At 35.7% G+C, this 17894-nt stretch overlaps 1 protein-coding gene across 4 annotated transcripts in view; it reads left to right on the top strand.

The window, feature by feature from the left end:
- Window positions 1-17894, top strand: part of rgs7b (regulator of G protein signaling 7b) — a 57486-nt gene that overhangs the window by 15295 nt on the left and 24297 nt on the right. For all 4 annotated transcript variants that reach the window (XR_009273687.1, XR_009273686.1, XM_058793572.1 and 1 more), the window contains exon 3: window positions 12304-12400. Coding sequence is in view for 2 of the 4 variants with exons in the window: in XM_058793572.1 (XP_058649555.1) it covers window positions 12304-12400 (97 nt within the window). In the remaining 2 variants the exon portion in view is untranslated. The remainder of the gene's footprint in view (window positions 1-12303; window positions 12401-17894) is intronic.

Below are 17894 nucleotides of genomic sequence, written 5' to 3'. Positions count from 1 at the left end.
AGGATGATAACTTGAGAGCCAATCAGAATCAATCCTGCTGTAACGAGCTCAAGAATTTAAAGCAGCAGACGCGCGTGTGCTTAGAATATCGTTCGCTGGTGTGGACGCTAATATCGTTATCTTTATAGTTATCTTTATAGTTATCGTTCTTGGTGTGAACTGGGATTTACACTATAATACACTATAAAGTTATACACAGTTACACTATAATACACTATACAGTTACACACAATTAAACTATAGCACACTATACAGTTACACAGTTACACTATAATACACTACAGTTACGCACTGTTATACTATAGGACACTATACAGTTACAGTATAATACACTATACAGTTACACACAATTAAACTATAGGACACTATACAGTTACACACAGTTACACTATAATACACTATACAGTTACGCACTGTTATACTATAGGACACTATACAGTTACACTATAATACACTATACAGTTACGCACCGTTATACTATAGGACACTATACAGTTACACACAGTTACACTATAATACACTATACAGTTACGCACCGTTATACTATAGGACACTATACAGTTACACTATAATACACTATACAGTTACGCACCGTTATACTATATGACACCTATACAGTTACACACAGTTACACTATAATACACTATACAGTTACACTATAATACACTATACAGTTACACACAGTTATACTATAGGACACTATACAGTTACAGTTACACTGTTATACACTATACAGTTACACTATAATACACTATACAGTAACACTACAGCTGCACTATAGCACACTATACAGTTGCAGTATAATACACTATACAGTTACACACAGTTACACTATAATACACTATACAGTTACACTATATTCCACTGTACAGTTACACACAGTTACACTTTACAGAAACACAACAGCTGCACTATAGTACACTATACAGTTACACTATAGTACACTATAGTTACACTGTAGTACACTATACAGTTACTATAGTACACTATACAGTTGCACTATTGTGCTGCTAGTACACTATACAGTTACACTATAGTACACTATACGGTTACACTCTAGTACACTATACAGTTACACTATAGTACACTATACGGTTACACTCTAGTACACTATACAGTTACACTATAGTACACTATACGGTTACACTCTAGTACACTATACAGTTACACTATAGTACACTATAGTTAAACTGTAGTACACTATACAGTTACTATAGTACACTATACAGTTGCACTATTGTGCTGCTAGTACACTATACAGTTACACTATAGTACACTATACGGTTACACTCTAGTACACTATACAGTTACACTATAGTACACTATAGTTATACACAGTTACACTATAGTACACTATACAGTTACTATAGTACACTATACAGTTGCACTATAGTACACTATACGGTTACACTCTAGTACACTATACAGTTGCACTATTGTGCTGCTAGTACACTATACAGTTACACTATAGTACACTATACGGTTACACTCTAGTACACTATAGTTACACTATAGTACACTATACAGTTACTATAGTACACTATACAGTTGCACTATTGTGCTGCTAGTACACTATACAGTTACACTATAGTACACTATTCAGTGAATAATACAGTTACACTCCACAGTTACACTATAATACATTTATAATTACATACATTTGCACTATAGTGCACTATACAGTTAAACTGTTATATTATAGTATACTGTACAGTTAGTACACTATATGATTGCATACAGTTGCACTACACTATACAGTTACAGTTGCACTATAGTGGTAGTACACTATAGAATTACGCTATAGTACACTACAGTAAAACTAAAGTGTACTAATTGCATTATAGTGAACTATACTGTGACACTCTACAGTTGCATTATACAGTAACACTCTAGTACACTAATGAACTTTATTACTAGTCTGGTGTGTTACAGTGATTTTTGTAAACACCTGCATCTGACTCTTCACTGCTGAACTCAGTAATACCTCGTATTGATGTGTAGTGCGGTGAATGTAGTAGTACAGTAGTACATTCCAAGGATTTCTAGTTATTGAAGCTGATTGGCTATGAGAATAATATGCTATGAAAGACAGAATTACAGGATGCTGCTTCTAATTCTCAGTCTCAGTCTCATTGTTAAGGTGAGGAGAATGATTTCCTGTCATGTGTTAAATAGGCAAACGTGGCATGTACATGTCATGCCTAACCCTTACTGAACATGTGACAGGACTGCTGAATTATCAGTGCATGTTAGTAAAGAGCAATTTGCTAACACTTAAAGCCTTTATATACTGTATAATGCATAATGAAAGTAGTTTTAATGCATTTTGTTATGATTATTTTAATTCCTTTTATGTAAAGCACTTTGATTTACCATTGTGTATGAAATGTGCTATATAAATAAACTTGCCTTACATTAATTCTGCTTGTAATGCACCTTATAATACATTGTATGATCTCTTAATTGTAACCACAGTTATACATTATAATACGTCATCTATTTATTGTTACACCTTTAGAGAGTATAATGCATTAAAAATGGCACAAAAACCTTTAAATATTAGAATGCATTTTAACTTTGGTTACAGTTATTTATGAAAAGATATAATGCATTAAAACATACACTTTATGAATATGAATACCTTTATAATGCATTATAAATAAAGGCTTTAAGTAAAGTGTTTCCAAATATCCTCTTTGTGACCTGCTCCGTCATGTGCCAGTAGTCAAATATCTGTTTATATTTACATTAATGCATTAGGGAGATGCTTTTATCCAAATTGACTTGCATTGCATTTGATCAGTTAATGCATTCTCAGGGAATCGGACCCATGAGCTTGGTGTTGCAAGCGCCGTGATCTACTGATTGAATGCAGGTAGTTATTAGTCATTGTTTAAGGCTGTTGTTGTAAGTGATGCACCTTTCTAAAATCTCTGCAGGTTCACAATGACATCTGAGTCTGACAGGTCTCATTTATTTCTAGTTTCAGTGTTCAGTGTGACTCAGGATTGATGTCTGATTGCAGTGTGTGGTTGATGGAGTGTGTGTGTGTGTGTGTGTGTGTATCTGTAGTGTTGGCAGTGTTTAATGTGAGCTGTGAAGTGTCATTCGGTGTGTGTGTGTGTGTGTGTGTGTTTGAGCCTGAAGGCACGTGCTGCATCTCACTTAAAAATAGACATGCATCCTGTTGCCCTTGACAACCGCTGACAGCTGCCTCATCCAATCAGAACGCCGCACTGCTGACACGAGTCAGTGATGGAGAAGATCATGGAAAGTGGTTTAGCATGAAGCTAGCTGTGATGTGGACATACTGCACCAATGGATAAGAAATTATATTTTGCATGATGAAATTAAGCCCGTTTTTATGGCCGTTGAGATTTGTGGTATTGTGACATTATTTTGATTAATTAAGTACATTTCAGATATTTTAATGAAGTGAGGCCAGATTTAGTTTTAGTATTTTTAGCAAAAAAAAAAAATTATATATTTTAAATAAATAATTTTGTTCTTGTTTTTGTTCTTTATTGTTTTACATTATAGTCTAATTATTTTTTTATTTATTTCTCTTTTAAAGATTTTATTTTTGACATTTACTTTCTTTTTTTCACTCGTTTCTCTCCATGAATATAGCCATGGTAGCTGACACGGCATTAATTATAATCAATCAATCAATCAATCAATCAATCAATCAATCAGTCAAGTACATTAAACCCCCAGTAGAGTACAGTTTTTTTTTTTTTTTTTTTTACAATTTTTCAGTTATTTTTTTTTTTTTTAAATGAGCTCATTTATGCTCATTTTTTAAATGAAGTAAAAAATAGAACAAGTGAAAAATAGAAAAAAGTAAACAAATTAATTAGACTATATAAAACACAGAATATTAAATGTTTTTAAAGTTTATCTTTGATTACAAAAAATAAATAAATAAATAAAAATGACCAGTACAACATTACCTCAATGTATAAACACAAAATAATATTAATTAATTAATTCATTCATTCTTTCCTTCCAGTAATGGGAATTCATTTAATCTATTCATTCCAGTAATTATTTTGGAATTAATAAACTTATTTATTCATACATTCATACATTATGGATTTTTAAAAATTGAATTGAATTTCATTAAATTTTTGCCCAATCAAATTCTCTCTAGAATAACAACAAATATTGTCTGTTTAAAAAACAAAAGAACCCTTCAGTCCGTCCCAGTCAGACTTCCCGTTTTAATAGGAAATGTCATTACAGGAAAGATCACTGTGCTCCTCAAGCAAAATCATGGGCTCTTGGTCAAGTGTCCTAATAAGTGGATCTAATAACAGACCCTTTTAGTCCTTAAATGAGCATCATCCAAAATCTCTGTCATTCACAGTGGAAATGAGCTGGTATTATTATTTCAGAGCTCTGGCCTTATTATTTTGTTAAAAATAGGCCAAACAGAGACTGTCTGGAGAGAGTCTTCCAGCGCACTTAATAAACCAGAAGATATGACCGTCAGATGAAAACAACAACAGATCAGGATATAAAAAGATACGAGTATAGCAGCAGCAGCACAGCGTTTGTGTTCAGATCTGTGTGTTTGTGTGCTGTTCGTCCGCAGGTTGGTAAATCGCTCCCGTCACACTGAATCTCCTCTGATGACCATTATGCTAATGAGAGGTTTTGAATGGTAACAATTACACCTGTGAACTGCAAAGGTCCTCACTGTTTCTCCATAATATCCACATCTGCTGTTCAGGGCCGTTAGTGCTGTAACAACTACAAACGTGCATAAAATAATAAATATTAAAGTTTGTGGCTTCCCGCCTCACTGTGAGATGCTTATAAAAATTCCGAGCTGAATTCCAGACAAGGTCACCTACATTCTGCTGTATACTGAACTACTCTGCACAGGACCTGAGAGAGAACAGCATGAGCTCGGCTGGCGACTGCACTCCAGAAAGCAGAGAGAAAAGCAAACTTTCAGTAAGAGTTCAGTGGTGTTTGTCAGTGAAGAGCGAGCAGAGGATATCAGGAGACCTTGGATCTCTCTGAAGAGATCTGTGAAGAGTCCGAGATCTTTATGAGCTGTTTCTTATCAAACTAACTCATATGCAGCATTACTAATATCACTGAGAGTCTGTTTGTCTGACATTCACAACCTCATGTGATGTTGTTTTTCTCACATTTGTGTATTCTGTGACTCTTTGGTGCCGATCATATGTTTAATGTTGTGTTGTTATAGGCGGCAGCATATATCAGTAACAGTGTATATACCAATATGGTTATTATTTTTTTGAGGGAAATTCAACTAAAAATGGTTTGATTATTAAATAATCATGTGCCACTGTCTATTTTTGTGTAATCAAATCAATGAAATACTTTACAAATGAAATGTTCCCTTTTTTCCATGTAGTTTTTGTCCTTCGTAGTTTTGCATTTTGAGGCTAGTTATGTATTTGATTATCTAAATGGATAATTCATCTAAAAATGAGAATTGTTTTCATTTACTGAATGGTATAATAATTATTAAATTACACAAAGTAGAAGACTTTGAATATAGTGCACACATCAAATTAACTAATGTTATTATACTTTTTGGATTCTTCTTAGTTTTAGGTCATTTTAGTAATTGATTTAATACATTTTATTTATTGCTTAACCCTTTAATTTTAATGTAAAATAAATAAAACAAACATTAACAGTAAAAAAGATATAAATAATAAAAATAATAATTAATATAATAAATAGTAATAATTACATAATAAATAAAAATATATCATTTTAAATAAAAATAATTTTATTTACCTTTTGTAAATAAGAAGGAAACTCATTCAGGCTTGTGGGTAAATTAATATGAATTATTCATATTTTGCTAAACTGCTCCTTTAACAGAGAGGAGTGCTGAATGCACACACACACACACACACACACACACACACTCTCTCTCTCTCTCTCTCTTAATTCAGTTCAATTCAACATGTGCTTTACTGGCATGACAATTGTTACAATGTATTGCCAAATCATAGTGTTTACACTGAATCTAGAACAGATATACATGCAACAAAAACATGCATGTATTAAAAAAGTAGACCAAATCGACATTTTAGAATTCTACGAACAGAATTCTGTTTTTTTCTGTCACACACACACACACACACACACACACACACACACACACACTCCGCTCTAAAGGTGTTCCTCTGCTCTGATGATTCAGTCCTGATGCATCAAATGCGTATTTTATTTTTGAAATGACTGTCCTGGTTTCCAGAGGTACGATCCTCCACATGAGTCAAAGTCTGCAGTGTTACACAACACGGAGAATCACGCGTGTGCTTCTGTGATCTGATGAATCACGTAGGAGTCTCTCCTCATATATACCTGCCTCCTCAAGACGCTTTAAGCTATTTATTTATGATGCTGTTTCTGCTGTTTTTGTTGAAAATGGGCAATTTTGCAAATGCATAAACAGCAGCAGAAGTTATTTAGCAGCTGGGATAAATGCTGTATTACTATATTAGCAGGGGCGGACTTACCCATTAGGCAAAGGTAGGTGACTGCCTTGGGCCCCCAAAAGCCAAGGGACCCCTAAAATGCTTTTCGTATACGAGATGCGCATCTTTAACACGCGAACGGTTGCTGTTTACGGTGTTTATTACCACGACAACCGTCTGCGTGTCCGAACGTGCTTCTTATGTATCCTGCTTGTAGCAAATGAAAATATTATGCATCTGAAGCTGACTGCCGCACGAGCTTGAGTTCTCTCTTTCCCAGAGCGCACCTCTCTCTCTGTTTGATCTGTTCAGCGAGCGGCTTAAAGGAGCTGCGCTTTCAGTTAAAACACAGATGTGTTGCTTCTCTAATTTTACATGCAAGTATAGCCGAAAACACAGCACAGCTATTGTCTTTCTTATGTGTAGCCTATTTGATTTTTTCAGACGACGGCACGGTTATAAATCAGGATTTTTGTGCAGATTAACATCTTGGAAGGGAGAGCTGGTTATGTAGTCTTAATGGGTCGCATTTCAGTCACTATTTCATATTCATCCCGTTGTCTGACAACAGAAACAGTAAAATTTATCAATGAAAATGTTTTATTGAGAATTTAGCTGCATCGAAATACAGTATGTGGCACAGAGAGGCAAACAAATGTAATAATAAATGTACATTTTGCATGTTCAGAAGAAGTGAGCTGCCCTGCCGTGTGCAAATGTAAACAGGTTTGTGTCAGTAAATTGCTCAGTGCAAAGAAAGAGAAGTAATAGGAACCTGGTATTTCTATGTTCTTTTTTTTCATGTCTCTAATAGACATGAACAAGTTCTTTGAAAAACATCTATGACCTTTTGTCTAGTCTTCATGCTCTATGTCAGTGATACTCAAATCTGGCTCGCGAGATCCACTTTCCTGCAGAGTTTAGCTCTAACCCTGATCAAACACACCTGAGCATGCTAATCAATGTCTTCAAGATCATTAGAAAATCACAGGTAGGTGAGTTTGATCAGGGTCGGAGCTAAACTCTGCAGGAAAGTGGATCTCGCGAGCCAGATTTGAGTATCACTGCTCTGTTAACTATGGTTTCACTAATAATAAACATATATTGCATAAAGCATCCATATTTGTCCATGCCTATGTTGATTAGAGTATTAAAAACTTGAAAAGTATTAATTTAAGGTACATTTAGAACATGTGCGATTAAGTTGCGATTATTCGCGAATTAACTCATGACAATCATGCAATTAATCACGATTAAATATTTTAATCGATTGAGAGACCTAAGTTAAAATGACTAAAATTAAATGTAGGCTTACGCTGGTAACTCATCAGTGGACTTTCCTCGTCAATATAGGCTATATTTTTTCACACTTTTCTCATTCTCGCTAATTCAAGTTTTCATATGAATGAACCTCTGAAGGGAACCGATTATCTTCAGAAATGTTTTGATGGCATTTTCATTTTACCTGATGAAGTATCATTTATGAGCTGAGCGCTGCTTTGTTTACAGCCGTTACCGTGGAAACCGCTATATTTCTGACGTTCCAAAAGCGCCTCCTGCTGGCAGAGAATGAATGTGCATTTTCAATAATCCAGTCTGCAGTTTTTGTTCAGACCAATGCGAAAATCCACCCACATAAACCCGTTTTAAATAATATAATAATTTATACTTCTGACTCATCCCTTTTCTTAAAAAAATGGTTTAAAGGTTCAGTTGTGAGGTTTATCATTTTATAATTTATTTGTTTTTTTTGTTAAAACTTGTATCTCAACAGTAAACCAACATGAAAGAATAAAAGTGTCTGCTAAATGAATAAATGCAAATGTAAATGAAAAAATCCCATTATAACATGTACATGAAAAATGTAGAAACATTGGACTCAACTATGGGGCACCATTGTGCAGCAGCAAGCATCACGACAAAAAAGGAACCTCAAGGTTGATTTAGGTAAATGTGTGCAAATGTATTCCTATATTTGCCTGGGGCCCCCAATTCACTAAATCCACCCCTGAATATTAGACATATTAATAGAAAGCAAGAGAATTGAATTGGATGTTACAAACATTATAGGAAGGGTTTTCTCTCTTGTAAAAGTTGATAAGTCTGTTTATTTTGCTGTCTGAACTATGCATGATTATACAGTCATTCGTGTTTTATTATTTGCATTTTGCATTGTTTTTCTCTGCTGTCTGTAATGCCTCAGCAGGTTGATTCCACAGGAACAGACCTGTGTGTTTGTGCATATTGTCTGACGCTGGTTTAATGGGACGTCCTGTACCAGGAACTCATGTCGGTTGTGTTAGTGTTGGATTTCTCTGCCCATCAGCCTCATTCTTAATTAAACAGCTAAGATTAGAGTGAATTAGCACAAGCTGCCTCCGGGGAGACACACAGAAAGGCCACTTTCACATGGGAAATTATGCTTTTCATGAACTTTGATAATAGAAAAACGTCAGCGAGAGAGAATTAGTGTTGTGTGAAGGTTAATAAAGGGGGGGAATTTATGCAAAAATGACAGAAAAAAAGACACAAATTGCCTCTAAAATGAAAAAATGTTGGTTGAAAAAAGATTAATTGATTTTTGGTTAATTCAATTATTAATTTAATTAATAATTTGTTGATTTTGATTGCTTCCATTGTCCTGCTAAATGACTAAATGTAAATGTAATTCAATTATTCATACAATAATTAAATTAAAATGTGTTAATGAATTGTTTCTGTTGAAGTATTTGACAAAATAGCATGAAACAGTATATAAAAAAAATAAAGTTTAATAAATAAAATAATATAAATATAATAATAAAATAATATAATTTTTGCTATAGCAGCGATTGTGCGTCACTCTCAGGTGCGTCTGTGGGTTTAACGAGGGTCTCGCCGTCTGCGCTCTGATTGGTCGAGACACTTTTAACGCACGCGAGGGTTTGAGGGTGACAGGAATATCGCACACATCTGTGACATTTACTGTAAATTTATTAAATGCCATTGTGGGAGTCACTGTACAGTCAACAAGAATTCATGTTCCTCCTATTATTGTGAACGACTCACCAGTGACGTTATTTAAAAAAAAACATGTTTGTCTTTATAATCTTTCATCAGAGCTTTCATTTTCAGCTGATTTTACACTCAAATCAATTCCTGATGGATAAAGTCCTGTATGATTTTTTTCTGATTGGAAAAAAATAAAATGCATTTCACATATGCATTAGCATATTAGTAATTCCATTTACATTATTTAAATTTACATTTAGGCATTCAGCAGACGCAGCGACACTTGCATTTCAAGGTATTTAATTATTTAATTTCATTATTTATTTATTAATTTTATTTTATTAATTTCCAGAGAATGCATGAACTGATATTAAAATAAAACAAATAAAATACAAATAAATAACTAAATAATAAATTATTATTATTATTATTTATATCAGTTTTTGGATTCCCTTTTTTTTATTTATTTATTATTTTTTTTTACATGTTTTGTGCTGTTAAAAACCCAAATGTGTTGAATGGCAGTGTGAATGCGTGTCAGACTCTGGATTATTCCAGCACAGCGCTTGACTACGATCCTCTCTGTCTGTCATCAGACCGTCTAATCATTTTAATATCCCGGAGTAAGACTCTGTCGGCTCTCTGCTTTCATCAGTATGGTGAGTTTTTGAAGTGTTTTAGCCACTAGACTGACATTAAGTTTGTGATGTGAATCTGACGCGAGTCTGTGATTTCTGTGTGAAGCTGGATCCTGTGCTTGTGTTTCGGTCTCGTCTGGAGGTTCTGCTGAAGTGCTGATGGAGATGAGAGGAGTCTGGACTCGGTCTCGGGTCGAGAGCGGTTCAATGAGTCAGTTTTCTTCTCTCAGAATCACAGCCGTGAGCCTCATCATGATGTTTGGCCCGTCTGAGATCACTCATCTCTCTACGCCTGTGTGTTGTGAGATTGCAGAACTTTAGGTTCAATTCGAGTTTATTTGTATGGCGCTTTTCACAATACAAAATAATAGTTTCTACATTATATTTAGTGTCTTATCAGTGGTGACTATGTCAAGTTGATGTCCATATGTGTCCCTGCAGCACAGAAGCAGTCATAAGCAGCACAGCTATATTTGTAGCAATAGCCAACAATACATTGTATGGCTCAAAATTATACATTTCTCTTTTATGCCAAAAATCATTAGGATATTAAGATCATGTTCCATGAAGATATTTTGTAAATTTCCTACCGTAAATATATCAAAACTTAATTTTTGATTAGTAATATGCATTGCTAAGAACTTCATTTGAACAACTTTAAAGGTGATTTTCTCAATATTTAGATTTTTTTGCTCCCTCAGATTCCAGATTTTCAAATAGTTGCATCTCAGCCAAATATTGTCCAACAAACCATACATCAGTGGAAAGATTATTTATTCAGCTTTCAGATGATGTATAAATCTCAATTTAAAAAAATTGACCCTTATGACTGGTTTTGTGCTCCAGGGTCACATATGGCAGAAATGTACAGTAAAATCATGTACAGTTAATGTCATGTAATCAAACAGATGGTGAACACTATTAACAGCAATTACTGTATGTTGCGATTAAACTTATAGCAAAGTTTGGTAGTTTTGTATGTTGTTTGAGGGTTGGCATCATCTCTTCTCAGATCTTCGTAAGGGAATCTGACATTTGTTGGCTTGATTCTGTTTGTGAGTTTGTGTGAGAGTGTCGGTCGGCCAAACCAATCAAACGGCTCGATCCGGCGGAGTGCCAGCCAATCAGAGCCTCACACCTGCTCCTGGCTTAACTCCGCCCCCCGCTGGAGTCTCTCAGCATCCCAAATGCCATTTTGTTTTGGAAGATTAAGAGGGATTTTCAGCCGGAGTGTCAGAGTTTAAACAAGCGGAAACAAATCCATAGAAAGCCCTGTCATCCCGTCATATCACACACACACACACACACACACACACACACACACACACACACACACACACACACAGCAGCATTAGTCTGCGTCCACACGTCAGAACTCCTTCATCAAACATGAGCAGAGTGATTTACACACATGATGAATCCTGGGAAAACATTCTGGGGCCACTTTCACCTAAAAGTAAAAATAAATAAAAAAATTGTAAATTTTAAAGTTAATTTCAAGTTTCCCTGCGGGTTTATGCCAAAATAAAAGCTCTGTGGTTTAACATTTAAAAGCAAAGGGGAAAAAACATAAATATTAGTATTGTAATTGTAAAGTTGTTATAAAAAATAATAATTATATTAATAGTAATAATAATAATAATGATGATGATGATAGTGGTAGTAGTAGTAATAATAATAATAATAGTAATAATTATTATTATTCTGAAGTACTTTATAGTGATAGTGATATTTCATTTTTAATTTGTTTACTTTTTATTATTGGATAAAAAATATTATTAATAATAATTATGATGATGATGATGATGATAATTGTAGTAGTAATAATAACCATATTAATAATAATAATAATAATAATACTTTACAGTGATAGTTTATTGTAATTGTTTATTTTTATAATTGAACAAAATATGATTATTATTAATAATAATAATAGTTTTGGTTTTGGGGTGAATATGAGCTGGACGTGTGGGTTATGGATATTAATATGTGGGTTATGGATATTAATGGTGTTTGTTTGCGCTGCTGTGTGGCGGGTTTAGAGGGAGTTTGTGCTGTCAAGAGTGAGAAGTAAATGTGAGTACAACAGTGTGTTTAATCACACAGAAATTAAGCATAATTACAGAGAATAGAGGCTAATTATGAAGCATGTAATTACTGTGATTGTTCCAGACGTCAGGCTGATCTCTCTCTCTCTGCAGATGGAGGATATCATCGCTCGCATGCAGGACGAGAAGAGCGGGATTCCCATCCGCACCGTCAAGAGCTTCCTCTCCAAGATCCCCAGCGTCTTCTCAGGTGACCTCTACTTTTATGCTTTTTTCAGACTATTTATTTATTATTTATAATATGCTCCAGACATTTACATTTTTTTAGACATTTTATGTTTATATATATAAATATATATATATATATATATATATATATATATATATATATATATATATATATATATATATATATATAATTATTATTATATTTTTTTTGGAAGAAATATGACATTTTATTACACACTCACACACACACACACACACATTTAATATGACCCAGACATTTGCGGGTTTTGTTTTTCAGACTATTATTTATTTATGACACAGACATTTATGGGGTTTTTTCAGACTATTTATTTATTTATTATGATATCCTCCGGACATTTAAATTTTTTTCAGACAGTACATATATATATCATTTTGGGAAGAAATATTACACACACACACACACACACACACTCTCTCTCTCTTATTTATATATATATATATACTGTATTTGTTTGTTTATTATTTGTTTGTTATAATATGACCTGGGCATTTACTCTTTTTTTTTTCAGACATTTTATTTATTTTTATTAATTAATATTTTATTGTATATTTTTGTGCTCAGTGTGATCCACTTTCAGTCTCTAGAAACTTGGGGTTGGCAGATATATTATGTAAATAAATAAATGAATAAATATTGATTTCTTAATATAAATATGTGTGTGTATATGTAAATATAATTCAGTGAATGCTTTACAAACAAAAGTTTTTCTTTTTATTTGTTTGGTTTGTTGGACACAAACTCCCCTAACAGTCAAAGTAATATTATAAAGTGTATGTATTATGAAGTGTTTCTGTGATATGAAGCTGCGACTCATGAGAAACTCCTCAGGTTGAATCTTTGATGCTTGTTGAATAGATGAGGCTCTCGGAGGCTTTCTGACAATGACACAAACCTTTTTATAGTCCTTAAGACGCCGCTAGCAGAGGCGTGCTGAGAGACTCCTGAGGAACACGTGCTAGCGCTAATCAGGAAACCATCAGACAGTCAAACATCCCAGAATATCCCGAGGACAAACAGAGTAAAACAGAGCCTTCAAACAGCGGCGGTGTGGCTTTGAAGAGAGGTCAGCGCTGGACGCCGTTAGCATGAGCACAGAGAGATCTCCAAACATCTGCTGCCATTTACATTCAGCCTTCAGAGAGCAGAGAGTCCTCTAAAAATACTGCAGCGCTTCAGTCAGTTTAGCACTGAATAAATGAAAAATCACGCTCTTCAAACCGTCATCTAGATCTTCATTGTAATGTTTCAGATGAATTAGTCAAAACACTCTGATTGGAGCATCTTCTCCTGCTTTCAAAAACTGATTGGTTTATCGGTTTTAATTATAACTAGGCTGTATATAATCATAACAAGGCTTTTTGGGTTACTGCTGGGATGTTGCTACGGTGCTCTCGGTGGTTGCTAGGATGTTGCTAGGCAGTTCTGGGTGGTTGTTAGAATGTTGCTCTGTTCTGGTTATTAGGACATTATTAGGGTGTTCTGGGTTATTGCTAGGATGTTGCTAGGCAGTTCTGGATGGTTGCTAGGGTGTTCTGGATGGTAGCTAGGATGTTCCTAGGGTGTTCTGGTTGTTAGAACGTTACTAGGATGTTGCTAGGCAGTTCTGGGTGGTTGCTAAGATGTTGCTAAGGTGTTCTGGTTGTTAGGACATTACTAGGGTGTTCTGGTTGCTAGGATGTTGCTAGGCAGTTATGGGTGGTTGCTAGGGAGTTGCTAGGGTGTTCTGGATAGTTTCTAGGAAGTTGCTAGGGTGTTCTGGGTGGTTGCTAGGGTGTTCTGGGTGGTTGTTAGAATGTTGCTCTGTTCTGGTTATTAGGACATTATTAGGGTGTTCTGGGTTATTGCTAGGATGTTGCTAGGCAGTTCTGGATGGTTGCTAGGGTGTTCTGGGTGGTTGCTAGGATGTTGCTAGGGTGTTCTGGGTTATTTCTAGGATGTTGCTAGGCAGTTCTGGATGGTTGCTAGGGTGTTCTGGATGGTAGCTAGGATGTTCCTAGGGTGTTCTGGTTGTTAGAACGTTACTAGGATGTTGCTAGGCAGTTCTGGGTGGTTGCTAGGATGTTGCTAAGGTGTTCTGGTTGTTAGGACATTACTAGGGTGTTCTGGTTGCTAGGATGTTGCTAGGCAGTTATGGGTGGTTGCTAGGGAGTTGCTAGGGTGTTCTGGATAGTTTCTAGGAAGTTGCTAGGGTGTTCTGGGTGGTTGCTAGGGTGTTGTGGGTGTTTGCCAGGATGTTGCTAGGCTGTTGCTGGAGAAACACTGTTTTAAAGATGTTTTTTTCTGACTCCATCTGCAGATATTTATTCATAAGTTTTAATCATAAGCTCACTTCATTTTGATCAGTTTCTCAGGAAACAATACTTCTTATCTTCTGTTATTTTGCTTCTCCAGTAAATGCATCTTGATTTATGAATCTCTAGAGAGCGAGTTTTGCGCTGATCCCGTAGAGTGTCGTTACGAACCGCAGCAAACACTGACTGAAGTCTCAGCCGCTCACAGGCTGTTATTTCATTAATGTATTAATTAGAGCCCACAGATCTGATGCATCATGGGAGAACAGCGCTGTGATGATGATGATGGTGGGAATGCAAACCCCCAGAAAGTGGAGTCTGAGAGATGAGGAATAGTTCAGATCCTCCTCTGCCTGTTACGCAATCAAGAGTCTTACATAAACATCTTCAGTTAACCACATCTGAAACACAGAAACCTCAGCCGCTACACTTTAAACGCACCCAAGCTCTCTCTTGGTAGTCCATCGTATCCAATTATGACCTTCCTCCTCATTTGCGGTGTATCCTTTGATGACTATAGAGCCCACAAATTTTATTACAGGATGGGCAAATAAAGTCAGAATTTGTAGGGGCAGGCATGGCTGTGTCTCCTTAGTCTTTTTTGTTGTTTCCTTTTATTTCTCTCTGATTCCAGCTGCACTATTCCTGCGTGACAGCGCTGCCTCCAGGTGCTGTGATTTGCTGCTAATTCTTCCAGGCATGAGGGATTCATTTGGCACTTTCTTAACAATGTTTTAAGTTGGTCTTTATATCGCTTTTTCGGACCCCCTGAGGAACGGCGGCCCTGATGGAGCTGACCATAAAGGATTAGACATGGCAAACGATCTTAAGGTAGCCCAATAACTTGCCCAAGCCAGCGTAATTGATGCTCAGTGATTGTGGCTTCCATGCTCTTACAGTTTGTCCTGGCAAGCACTTCAAAATGGGCTACACGGTCATAGCATGTAATCCCCAAAATTCGCTGCAAACACCCTATATGGAAACACTCCAGCAACCTTAGGCGGCAGCTATATATAACCCAGGCTTCACAGCTGTAAAGAAGAGTGGTGATGCAGTCAGCTTTATAGATGGTAACTTTAGTAAGCAATTGAAGGTGCTTATTTTGAAAGACCTTACGTTGAAATCTGCCAAAGGCTACAGAGGCTTGCTTTATCTGATTTTCAATTTCGTCATCGAGATGTTTGTTTTTGTGAAAAGTGGGGACTCTCCATAGGCGTAATGGTTTTTATACTGTACTTACTGTATGTGCTATTGTCCTACACCTAAACCTACCCCTTACAGGAGACTGTCTGCTATTTCAGATTTTCAATACGCTCCATTCTGTGTGATTTATAAGCGTTTTGAAAAGTGGGGACATGGAGTAATGTCCTGAAAAGTCACCTTCTGCTTGTAATACCTGTCATACCCTTGTTATTATACAAAGTTATGTCCTCATTTGTCACAAAAACGCGCGCACACACACACACACACACACACACACGCGTTTGTTTCTGTGAATTGTGGGGACTTTCCATAGACTTCTATTACTTTTATACTGACCAAGCAATATTTTCTATCCCGACCCAACCCTGACCCTAAACCTACCCCTTACAGAAAACCTGCTTGCATTCTTACACTTTCAGATTAACATAATTTACTATTTTTAATCTTTTTTTAATTTTTTTAACTGTAGTCTCTCCGTAAACAGATGTGATTCAGTCTTACAGCTTCATTAATTATCATGAGGCTCGTTTAGTTTTGAAGAGACACTCGTGTCCCGCAGACGCCGTGTTATTCTGGACTGTTTATAGTCTCCAGACAACATCACATCGCTTCACGTCACACTCACTCAGATTTATGTGTTATTATTTTACAGAGCGTGACTCTGTTTCAGACTCGTGATTCATTTGTTGTGATTTATCTGATCTTTTGCTTTGTGTCACTAAGCAGTATGGTTTTCTAATAGAAACACTGAATGAGAATGAGCCGTTTTCATTGAAGCTTTTTTAATCCATTATATTAATATATTTTTAAAAATAAATTAATACTTTTGTTCATCCAGGATGCATTAAATTGATCAAAAGTGGCAGTAAAGACACGTATAATGTTGCAAAAGATTTCTATTTCAAATAAATGCCATTCTTTTGAACTTTCTATTCATCTGTGAATCCTGAAAAATAAAGCATATGATGGTTTCCACAAAAATATTGTGCAGCACAACTGTTTTCAACATTGATAATAATCAGAAATGTTTCTCGAGCAGCAAATCAGCATATTACAATGATTTCTGAAGATCATGTGACACTGAAGACTGGAGTAATGATGCTGAAAATACAGCAGCGCATCACAGAAATAAATTACAGTTTAACACATATTCATATAGAAAACAGCTGTTTTACATTGTAATAATATTTCACTATTTTTACTGTATTTGTGATCAAATAAATGCAGCCTCGGTGAGCAGGAGAGACTTTTTCAGAAATATTGAAACATCTTGCCGACCCCAGGCTCTGCACACACACACACACACACACACACACACACACACACACACATGGCCGCAGGAGTAGCGTTATGTTTTGCTGTCAACACAGGAATCAATCAGATCTCATCTCAATGTGACATCGCCCTGAACGATGGTGAAATGAGTGATGCTTTGTCTCCAAACACACGGCTGACGTCTGATCTCACTCAATCCTCTGAAAATCCTCAAAAGAACAATAAAGGCACAGGATAATTAGCAGAAATGAGAAACGAGGGAGTGTGAGAGAATGAGTGAGAGACGGATGGAGAAATAGGGCGAGTGTTTGAGCAAGCGAGATCCATATGGACCCGCGGCTCTCAGACAGACAGAGTGATAATTAAAAGAGTATAAATTTAGCTGCTGGTAACAGCTGGTGTGTGTGTGTGTGTGTGTGTGTGTGTGAGAGAGAGAGAGAGAGAAACGCAAACACACTGCAGGTTTAAAGGCCAGAAACAAACACAACTACATAATTATAAAAAGGTCGTCGCTAATCTAGTTTATGCTTCAATTTTGTTATTTTAATATCATTAAGATATTGTTATATATATAACTATATATGCTGTTTTTGTTAATATTTTGAATTTTATTTTATTTTTGTATTCTCTGCTATTTTTTTTTAGTTAGGTACTTTATTTTATTTTCATTTATGAATTTGTCATTCCCTGGGAATCAAACCCAT

This window comes from Onychostoma macrolepis, chromosome 12 (assembly GCF_012432095.1).
Source record: "Onychostoma macrolepis isolate SWU-2019 chromosome 12, ASM1243209v1, whole genome shotgun sequence".
Lineage (NCBI taxonomy): Eukaryota > Metazoa > Chordata > Actinopteri > Cypriniformes > Cyprinidae > Onychostoma > Onychostoma macrolepis.
The sequence above is the reverse complement of the archived record's forward strand: the minus strand, read 5'-3'. Positions and strand labels throughout refer to the sequence as shown.